The 10,836-nt window shown below is 22.8% G+C and overlaps 7 protein-coding genes across 7 annotated transcripts in view; all 7 read right to left on the bottom strand.

Moving 5' to 3' along the window:
* DDB_G0279775 (hypothetical protein) overlaps nt 1-1,804 on the bottom strand; it is a gene marked incomplete at both ends in the record, with an annotated part of 2,447 nt that extends 643 nt beyond the window's left edge. The window contains 2 exons of the mRNA XM_636453.1: nt 1-1,575; nt 1,763-1,804. The exon at nt 1-1,575 is cut by the window's left edge and continues 297 nt beyond it. Of these exons, the coding sequence (XP_641545.1) occupies nt 1-1,575; nt 1,763-1,804 (1,617 nt within the window). The remainder of the gene's footprint in view (nt 1,576-1,762) is intronic.
* Nucleotides 1,805-2,021: 217 nt separating this feature from the next.
* On the bottom strand, nt 2,022-3,530 carry DDB_G0279777 (hypothetical protein; the record flags this gene model as incomplete). Its single annotated transcript, XM_636454.1, has 1 exon — nt 2,022-3,530. The coding sequence occupies one exon, from the start codon at nt 3,528-3,530 to the stop codon at nt 2,022-2,024; it is 1,509 nt and encodes a 502-aa protein (XP_641546.1).
* Nucleotides 3,531-4,209: 679 nt separating this feature from the next.
* DDB_G0279779 (hypothetical protein) lies at nt 4,210-4,332 on the bottom strand (the record flags this gene model as incomplete). Its single annotated transcript, XM_636455.1, has 1 exon — nt 4,210-4,332. One exon carries the CDS (start codon nt 4,330-4,332, stop codon nt 4,210-4,212), a length of 123 nt encoding a protein of 40 aa, XP_641547.1.
* Nucleotides 4,333-4,804: 472 nt separating this feature from the next.
* Nucleotides 4,805-5,393, bottom strand: DDB_G0279781 (hypothetical protein; the record flags this gene model as incomplete). The annotated part of the gene is made up of 2 exons (XM_636456.1): nt 4,805-5,106; nt 5,177-5,393. The coding sequence occupies 2 exons, from the start codon at nt 5,391-5,393 to the stop codon at nt 4,805-4,807; spliced, it is 519 nt and encodes a 172-aa protein (XP_641548.1).
* A 321-nt stretch (nt 5,394-5,714) lies between these two features.
* On the bottom strand, nt 5,715-6,602 carry DDB_G0279783 (hypothetical protein; the record flags this gene model as incomplete). The annotated part of the gene is made up of 1 exon (XM_636457.1): nt 5,715-6,602. The coding sequence occupies one exon, from the start codon at nt 6,600-6,602 to the stop codon at nt 5,715-5,717; it is 888 nt and encodes a 295-aa protein (XP_641549.1).
* A 769-nt stretch (nt 6,603-7,371) lies between these two features.
* DDB_G0279785 (hypothetical protein) lies at nt 7,372-7,891 on the bottom strand (the record flags this gene model as incomplete). Its single annotated transcript, XM_636458.1, has 2 exons — nt 7,372-7,604; nt 7,828-7,891. 2 exons carry the CDS (start codon nt 7,889-7,891, stop codon nt 7,372-7,374), a joined length of 297 nt encoding a protein of 98 aa, XP_641550.1.
* Nucleotides 7,892-8,476: 585 nt separating this feature from the next.
* On the bottom strand, nt 8,477-10,834 carry pufA (RNA binding protein; the record flags this gene model as incomplete). Its single annotated transcript, XM_636459.2, has 1 exon — nt 8,477-10,834. A coding segment is annotated over one exon (2,358 nt), but the record flags the coding sequence as incomplete, so codon positions are not given.
* Between the last annotated feature and the right edge of the window lie 2 nt (nt 10,835-10,836).

Consider the following 10,836-nt stretch of genomic DNA (forward strand, 5'->3'; position numbering starts at 1 on the left):
TATAGTTGCTGAATTTATTGATATTATTTGATTATCGTCATCAAGTGAAATCATTGGTTTAATTTTATTTATTGGTTCTTTTGTAGTTTTAATTGCTGTAGTTGTTGTTGTCGTTTTTGGTGAATTTAATTCTCTATTTTCATTTTGTTTAATATTTTGTTGTTGTTGTAATTGTTGTTTTATTTGTTCCAATTGTTGTTGTTGTTGTTCTAATTCTTTTTGTTTTTGCTCCAATTGTTTTTGTTGTTGTTTTATTAGTATTTGATTTCCTGAATTTGTTTTTTTCAATAATTCCATTTCTCCCCTTATTGTGTTATTAATATTATTTAAACTATTATTTTTTAATCTATATTTCTCAATTGTTGCATCAATAATTAGATTCTCTTTTCTACTAGTGGCAACTCTTGATATCATTTTATTTGAAGGTGGTGGTGGTGGTGGTGGAGTAAAGGTTGTTGTTGTTGTTGTGGTAGTTTTTGGAATTTGTTTTGGTTGAGTTTGTTCTTTTTCTTCTGTATTGGTAATAGATGATCTTAATTTAATTTCATTTGAAGTTGAAGTTGAACTTTTTATGTTACATATTTTCCCATATATTTGATTTAAAGTATACTTAAATTGACCTGACTTGTAAATCTCTGAGGCAATTATATTTTTTGGTTTGTTTGGAGTTTTCATTTTTTTATATATTTCTAAAAGCATTTTAGAATCTTCTTCACTCCAAATCAATTTCCTCTTTTTTTCATTTTGTTTATTATTATTATTATTATTATTATTATTATTATTATTATTATTATTATTATTATTATTATTATTATTATTATTATTATTATTATTATTATTATTATTATTATTATTATTATTATCATTATTATTATTATTATTTATTATTTTATCTGGATTACAATATTTTAATCCACATTTATCAAAATAAAATTTCCAATCTTCATTAAAGATTTTATCTTTTGAGGTAAATATGAAAGATCCACCATCGATTGCAGGTTTTCGTGGAGGATAATTATTTAATATGTATGACGATCCTTTTTCAAATTTAATTTCAATTTCTAAATCTTTGTTTATTAGTGTTTTGATTACTTTTACTGATGTTATATGTTCATTAGGTATTTCAATATCAACGATTTTATTTAATTCTGTTGAAATTCTAAATATTACCCTTTCTAAACAAAAAATGATTGGACCATTCATATTTAAATATCTAAAAGATGTTTGACCATTTTCTTCACTTGAATCTTTTTTTAATTTTTGTCCCTCTTCTATTTTAATTATAATAATAGGAATTTCTCCTCCTAAACATCCATTTGAATAATATCCACCATTAAAATCTTTAATTGGAGATCTATATTTGAAATTTTCCGATTGGATACCATCAACATTTTCATCATCTTCATTTTCATTCTCTCCATCATAGTAGTAAATATTGTTATCATTTATAGAGAGTATATTATTATTATTATTATCCTCTTCACTCTCTTCATCACTGGTAATTTCAATTTCATCTAAACTAGATCCCACTTTATTTAATTCTTCAATTTTTCTTTTTGACATAATTGCGGTATACTATTATTATTGCTAAAAACAAAAAAAAAAAAAAAAAAAAAAAAAAAATTTTTTCATTTTTTTTTTTTTTTTGTTCATGCAATGAGATATTTTGAAAAAAAAAAAAAAAATAACTGAAAAGATTTTATTTTAATAAATCTAATATTTTTATTTGTTTTTTAAAAAATAATAAAAAAAAAAAAATAACTATTATTAAGTTTTTAAAAGTTTGTTTTTTATTATTAAACATTATAAAAATTTATGGGTTTCTAAATAAACATATAATTAATTAAAAAAAAAAAGTGAAATTTATTAATTAAATTCCACCTAAGTTGAAACTTCAATTTTTTATTTTTATTTTGTTGTAATTTTAAAAATAGGAAATCTTTTTTTTTTTTTTTTTAAAGATTTGATTTGCTTTTTTAATTTTTTTTTTTTTTTTTTTTTCTTTTATAATAATATTATTATTATTTTTTATTATTTACAATTATAAAATCATCATCAATGTGAGGAATTTTTGAATAAACTAAACATTTAATTTGATTATCTCCATAATTGAGAACACCGTTATTAATTTGAAAACCATCCATATTTTTAATATAATAGATGGAAGTATTAATGATTATTTCATTAATATGTGATTCTACTCTACATTGAATGAAATCATTCTCTCTTTTAGTTATAATTATATTAACTTGTTTAATGGATTGAACTGATGATAATGAATTTGATAGAATATTATAATCTGGGAAAATTACATAACGATCATCTTCATTATTATTTGGACTTTTAACAATAGTTGCTGAATTTATTGATATTATACCATTTTCTTCATTAAATGAAATCATTGGTTTATCTTGTTGTTTAATATTATGTTGTTTTAGTTGTTGTTCCAATTCAAATAATTTCTTTTGGTGGCTTAATTGATCAGATATGTTTTTTTGTTTTTCAAAATGTAATTGTTGTTCCAATTGTTTTATTTGTTCCTGATATTCTGAATTTGTTTTTTTTAATGTTACCATTTCATTCTGTATTTCATTATTAGTTTTGTTTAATTTCTGATTTTTTAATATTAAGTTTTCAATATATTCCTCTGATTTTGATTGTTGTTGTTGTTGTTGTTGTTGTTGTTGTTGTTGTTGTTGTTGTTGTTGTTGTTGTTGTTGTTGTTGTTGTTGTTGTTGTTGTAGTTGTTGTTGTTGTTGTTGTTTTGGTTGTTGTTGTTGTGGTTGTTGTTTTGGTAGTTGTTGTTGTGGTGGTGGTGATGGCGGTGATGGCGGCGGTATTGATTCATTTTCTTTTATATTTTTATTAGCTGCTGCTCTAGATATCATTTTAGTAGTGGTGGGTACAGCAGTAGTGGTAGTGGTGGTATTGGTAGTATTATTTAAAGATGGACGTTTTAGAATACCAAAACCAGATATTTTATTCGAAATTTGTTTTTTATTAAGTTTGGGAAATAGTTTTTCTTTAAAAATTTCGTTTATAATAGTTTTTTTGTTTTTGTTTGGATCTTGTTCTCTTTTTTTTTCAAAAATCTCAAAAATCTTTAAATTATCTTCTTCACTCCAAATTACTCTCTTTGTTTTCCTTTTACTTGAATATATTCCCATTTTTGCAGGTTTTCTCTTTTTACATTCATTTTGATTTTTATTATTACTATTATTAATATTATTATTATTATTATTAATATTATTATTATTATTATTATTATTATTATTATTAGTATTATTATTAATATTATTATTGTTTTTATTCTCTCCATCAGCACTTTCACTACCACTATCTCTTCTTTCATCATCTTCATCATAATCTTCATATTCATCATATTCATAGTGTTCACTATCATCACTAATATCTTCTTCTCCGCTCTCCTCCTCGCCACCTATAGTCATGTTTCTATGAATGCTATCAGAGGAAGATGATAGTTCATTATTTGAATCTTCAAATTTTCTCTTTTGCTGTGAAGTTGCCATAATTTTGTGATGGTTGTTGTAATGAAAACAAAAAAAGGAAATGAAAAAAAAAAAATATGAAAAAAAAAAAAAAAAAATAAAAATAAAAAATGAAAAAGTAAAAAATTCAGTTAATGTCTAGATCGAATTTAATAATTTTTAGATTTAGATTTAACAGAATTTTAAGGTACAGGGAACAAAAAAAATTAAAAAAATAAAAATATTTTTTTATTTTATTTAATTTTTATTATTTATTTTTTTATTTGTTTTTTATTTATTTAAATTGGGCCTACAATAATATTTTTAATTAATTATTTTTTGTTAATTTTTTATTTGTTTATTTTTCAAAAAATATTTTTTATTTGACCCACTCACCCACATAACATTCTCTCTACAATTAGATATGACATTATCCACCATTGATTATTTACAACATAAAGAGAATCTAGATACAACACTGCTACCACAGTTTTTTACAAAAAAATTGAACAATATTAATGTTTTATAAAAAAAAAAAAAAAAAATTAGAAATTAAATTAAAATTTCACTGGAATTGAGCGATTATAATTTTTTAATTTTTTTTTATATTATATTGAAATTCAAAAAATAGGAAATCTTTTTTTTAAGATTTAATTTTCTTTTTTATTCATTTAATTTTTTATTTTTATTTATTTTGTTTTTTTTTTAAAAAACATAATTATTATTTTTTATTATTTACAATTATAAAATTGTTATCAATTTCAAGAATTTTTGAATATACTAAACATTTAATTTGATTATTTCCATTATCAACAACTCCATTAGTAATTTCAAAACCATCCATATTTTTAATATAATAAACGGAAGTATTAATGATTATTTCATTAATAAATGATTCTACTTCACATTGAATGAAATCACTCTCTCTTTTAATTATATTTATATTAACTCTTTTAGAGTATTGTATTACTGATGATGATAAATAAATTTGATGCCATTTGACTAAAATCTGGAAATATTATATAATAATCATCTCTATTATTTGGATTTTTAATTACAATTGCTGAATTTATTGATATTATTTTATTATCATCAAGTGAAATCATTGGGTAAATAAATTTTTATTTATTGGTTTACTTGTAGTTTTTATTGTTGTTGTTGTTGTTGTTGTGGCTGTGGTTTCTGATTTATTTGTATCATGCCAAAGTTGATACTGGTGATTTAATTTTTGATGTTCAAGCAATGTCTTTTGATGATTCTGAATTTGTGGTTTTAATTTTTCATTTGATTCTTTAATTTTTTCTTTAATTTTTTCTTTAATTTATTTGTTTTTGATGTTGTTGTTGTTGTTGTTGTTGTTGTTGTTGTTGTTGTTGTTGTTGTTGTTGTTGTTGTTGTTGCTTTTGTTGTTGTTGTTGTTTTTGTTGTTGTTGTTGATCTAATTCTTTTTTTTTTTCTTTTAAATTATTATTCTCTTTTACAACAAATTCTTTATTCCATGATTTAATTTCATTTTTTCTAACTAAAAATTTTAATTTTAAATTTTGAATTTTTGATTTAATTTGTGTCGATGTAAATTTAAATTGATTGGTTTGGAATATATCAGAGGAAACTGAATCTAATGTTTTTTGGTTCTTTTTCCATAATTGATTTATATAGTTTCCAAAGTTTTTCTGTATCTGAATTACTCCATATACGATTTTTTCTTTTACCAATTATATAATTTTCACCATCTTCATCATTTTCTTCATCGTTTAATTCTCCTTCTTCATCTTCTTCTTTATCATAATTTAATACCCCAAGATATTGAACATCATTATCATCATCTTCATCATCCTCCATTATGAATTCATCATGGTTTATAAAAATTCCATCTTCTTCATATTTTCCAATTGTACTTGCCATTTTTATTTGTCTAAGTTTAGGAAAAAAAAAAAAAAAAAATTATAAAAAAAAAAATAATAATAAAAAAAGTCCAAAAAAAAAAACAAACACAAAAATAAAATAATTAACAAAAAAAAAAAAAAATAAAAAATTTTCAAAATTTCCAAAACAGTTGCTTTTTTAGTTTGTTTAAAAATTTTATAAACCAAAGATTTAAATTTTTTTATTTTTATTTTTTATAATTATTTTAAATTCTTTATTAATTAACAATTGTTTGTTTTTTTATTTTATTTTTATTTTTTTTTTTTTTTTTTTTTTTTTTAAATATATTTTCTATTTTTTTCAATTTTTATCAGTATTTGAACAAATTTCCTTATTAATTAATATATCGTTTGTTAATTTTTTATATTTTAAATCAAATAATTCAAAAGCATCAGAACCAACTAAAACATGATTTGGAGGTGAATATGATAATGAAATTTCAATTATCACATCAACAGCTTTTGAAAGATCACCTAAAAATCTTGAACCATTTAATTTAACAATTTCATCCAAAAATGAATGAGTATCTTTATATTCTGCTATTCTAGTATCAGGTATTAAACAAGATGATAAAAAACTAGTTTGAAAATAACCAGGTGCAATATTACAACAATGAATATTAAATGGTTTCAACTCTATTGACATTGTCTCTGAAATTGCATGTAATGCAAATTTACTTGAACAATAAATGGAACACCCATTAAATAATGAACTATAGCCACAAATTGAATCAATAATTATTATACGTGGTCCATTTAATTTTGAATTATTATTATCATTATTATTTTTTAAAAATTGATTATTTCTTAAATATGGTAACGAATTTCTAATTAAATTTAATGGACCAAAGAAATTAATATCAAATAATGTTCTTGCATCTTTATCAGTTGTTTCTTCTAATGGTGCTAATATACCCATTGCTGCATTTGATATTAGTATATCAATTCTACCAAATTTTTCAATACATTTTTCAATAGCTTCTTTAACATTACTTTCATCAGCTAAATTCATTTCGATTGGTAAGAATTGATCATTTTCATTCGAACCAATATCTTGAATTAATTTATTTTTATTTCTTGATGTTGCTGCAACATAATCACCTCTTGATAATAATTTCTTTACCATTAAACCTCCAAATCCAATTCCACTACATCCAGTTATAAAAAATATATTTTTTTTAATTTCCATTTTCTAAATTTAGAAAAAATTAAAATTAAATTAAATATGTAAATAATTTAATGAAAAAAAATAATAAAAAATAAAAAATAAAATTAATTATTATTATTAAATTTTGTTTTTACACACACAAACACAACATATGTACAATATTTTAACCACCAATACTTTTTTTTTTTTAATTTTTTTAATTTATTTATATTTTAATTTTAATTTTAATTTTGATCATTTTTAAAAATAAAAAAAAAATTGTGAAAATAAAGTTTTTAACCTAAAACAGTTAAGTAATAAAAAAAAAACCAGAAAATAAAATAGAAAAAAAATTAATATGTAACAAGGGGGGAGTTTATTTTCGTTTATTTAGTTTTTTTTTTTTTTTTTTTTCAAAATCTACATATATATATCGTTCTCTTTATTCGCTGAAAAGATTAAATAATAAAACAAAAAGGTAAACGAAAAACATAACCATATAAAAAACTAATTTGAGCATTAAATGATTTCCAAATTTGCTTGTCATTTGGTAAACTTTAGTTGGGTCAACTTTATGGAGACCTTTTGAATATCTATGGATATAAATAATTATTATTATTATTATTATTATTATTATTATTATTATTATTATTATTATTATTATTATTATTATTATTATTATTATTATTATTATTATTATTATTATTATTATTATTATTATTAATATTATTATTATTATTATTATTATTATTATTATTATTATTATTATTATTATTATTATTATTATTATTATTATTAACAACAAAACATATTAGTAACAATTTCTTTTAATTCTTTCTTTATTATTATATGATATAATAAATGAAAAATAATCATACCTTAAATAATGATAAACTAAAACTGGTGAATTTAATAAAAATAAAAAGAATCTAAATGTTATAAGGAACCATACTGAAAAAACAGCTTGAATTATATATTCTGGTAAAATTAATTTGTTTATTCTTCTTGAAAATTCAATTGAATTTATATCATTTCCTTCTAAATCTGTTAATAATAATAACTAAAGTTTAAAAATAAATATTATTAATATATAATTAATATTGTAATATTATTTATATTTAAATATAATTTATATATAAATTATATTTAAATATAATAATAATAATAAAAATGATTAAAATAAAGATTATTAAAAAAAACAACTAAATGTCATTTTTTAAAATAAAAAATAAATAACATACCTGAATTACTATTAATGCAATTAAACCACCAACTCCTAATAAAGAGAAGCAAATTGTAATATCGAAACCTGGTGTTGAAAGTTCATACATATTTATATTTTATAAATGTTAAATAAAAAAAAAGAGAAAAAAGGATTGGAAGATGATCAGTTAATGAATTTAAAAAATAAAAAAATTAGAAAAAAATAAAAAATAAAAAAATTTTAGAAAAAAAAAAAAAAATAAAAAAATTAAAAAAAATAAAAAAAAAAATGATTTGCATTTTATTTGAAGTTCTCTATTTTGGGATTGGAAATAAAAAAAAAAAAAGAAAAGAAGAGTCTATTTTTAATTTTTAAATTTTATATAACAGTTTATTTTTTTTTTTTATTTAACAAGCTTTTTTTTTTTTTTTTTTTCTTTTTTTTTTTTTTTCTTTTTTTTTTTTTCTTCCAGGTTTATATTTATATTATTTTATATTATTTTTTTTTTTTTTTTTTAATTTTTTTTTTTTAAAAAAATTTTATATTGATTTTAATTGATTATATATAAAGTTTTGATAGTGATGATGGTTATGATTATGTGTATGTGATGTATGATTTGATTTGATTAATATGATAAACAATCATAATTAAAATATATAAAGATAATATCTTTATATATATTTTTTTAAAATAATTAAAATTTTAATTTAATTTAATTATTATTTGCAGAATATTTTTCAATTCTTGAAATGATATGTTTTCCAGGAGTGACTTTTTTAAGAGTTGGAACAAATGGTTGAATACGATTGATGATCATATCACGTTGAGCAGGTTCAACAATATCTAAAATCTTTTGAATAACATAGTTTGCGTATGGATCCTTTAAGATTTTGAGTAAAACATTTGAAGAATTTGGAGAGTTTGCATCACCCAATATCTCATTGATGATGAGGATTCTCTCGGCTGTACATCCATGTTGAACACATTTTTCAATGACATTACTTGCAAACTTGTGTTGACTAAGATTATAGATTTGACCTTGAAGTTTGCATACGATTGCACTCTTATCACGTGGTGTTCCATTCTCCAATACGTGTTGGATGACATAGTTACCATATTGATCTTGAACCAATGAAACGGCACAACGCATTAATTCATCAAGGATTGGAGCCACTTGTTTTTCGGCACAATGTTCCAAGATTCTTTGAATTACACGACAGCCATATGGATGAGTTGCCAATTGATAGATGTGGCCATGGAAGGAATCAATGATGAATTGAATCAAATGTGTTGGAATCTTTTCGATACACTTTTGAATGACATGATTACCATTTTGATCGGTAACACATTGAACGATATGACCATTCAATTCACCGATTAAAAGGATTTGTTTATCCAATTCAATGGATTCAATTGCCTTTTGAATGACACGACAACCATACATTTGAAGTGTAAGTGAGAGTATATGACCACTAAGTTTATCGGCAAGGATACGTTTTTGTTCGGTTGTACCATGCTCGAAAAACTTTTGTAAAACATAGTTACCAAATACGTCGGTCATTAAAGAGTGTACAGCAACAACAACTTCATCAAATACCAATTGTTTCTCTTCAAGACTTGCATTTTCGATCTTTTGTTGAATGATTCTTGAACCAACTTGATCTTTACTAAATTCTGCGATATGACCTTTAATATCACTTAATTCTAATTTCATCTTTAAGTTTCTAAAGTCTTCTAATAATTGTGATCTGGTTGTATATTCATTGGTTTGTTGTTGAGTTGGTGATGATGGTGTAGATGTAACTGGTGGTGGTGGTGGTGTAGTTGATTGAGTTGCTGTTGCTGTTGTGGTGGTGGTTGTTGTGGTGGTGGTTGTTGCTGCTGATGACAATGATGACGATGACAATGATGATGGAGATGAAGTTGTTGGTGGTGGTGATGAAGATGAAACAACACTATTTGTTGAATTGTTCGATAAAACTACATTTGGAGCTGGTGCGTTTGCTACAATTGTTGAAGAGGGTGATAGGGTTTGGTTAATTTCTACAGGTTTTAATCCATTACCATTAGCACTATCATTAAAATTACCATTGTTATTATTAGCCACAACAGTAGAAGCGCTTAATGGTGTTGGTGTGGATAAAGAGTTTGGTGTGTTTGGTGATGATTGTGAATTTGGTGATGAATGTGTTGAAGTGTTCAAATTAATCGATACTGGTTTATTCATACCACCGTTATTACCAGTGGCATTATTTGTTATATTACTATTTATATTACTATTACTATTATTATTATTTAATGTGACAATTGTTGATGGTGAATGTGACAAAGATGATGAGGTTGGTGATGATGATAATGTAACTACAGGGTGTTGATTGTGATGTTGTTGTTGATGATGATGTTGATGATGGTGGTGGTGTTGTTGTTGTTGATGGTGGTGGTGTTGTTGAATCATCGATGGAGACAAAGAATTTGGTGATAAACCTATATTTTGTTGTGGTGAACTTGAATAATATTGATTATTATTATTGTTGTTGTTGTTGTTGTTGCTATTGTATTGAGTATGATTATTTATAATATTAACAGGTTGAGGTGGGGATTGAGATACAGTATTATTGGTAAGAGGTTTTCTTTTTGGTTGGAATTCTCTAATTTGTTGTGGGTGTTGATGATGTAAACTAGTTGTTTGTTGTTGTTGTTGAGGTACCATATGAGTTTGTTGAGAAACTCCAACTTGATGACCATTATGAATACTAGTAATATAGGGTTTTTGAGCATGTTGTTGTTGCTGGTGATGTTGTGGTGGTTGTTGATGGTGGTGGTGTTGTTGTTGCTGCTGTTGTTGTAATTGTTGTTGCTCATTTATATAAAAATCATTTGTGTTGATTTGACCCCTATATCCATTGCCACCATTTTGGAATTGTTGTTGTTGTAATGATGAATATATACCATATTGTGGTGGTTGTTGATGATGAATTGATGACCTTTGTTGGTGTTGTGATTGTTGTTGTTGTTGTTGTTGGTGTGATTGTTGGTGATGATGATGATGATGATGTTGTTGTTGTTGTTGTT

This window comes from Dictyostelium discoideum (genome assembly GCF_000004695.1).
Source record: "Dictyostelium discoideum AX4 chromosome 3 chromosome, whole genome shotgun sequence".
NCBI classification, from domain to species: domain Eukaryota; phylum Evosea; class Eumycetozoa; order Dictyosteliales; family Dictyosteliaceae; genus Dictyostelium; species Dictyostelium discoideum.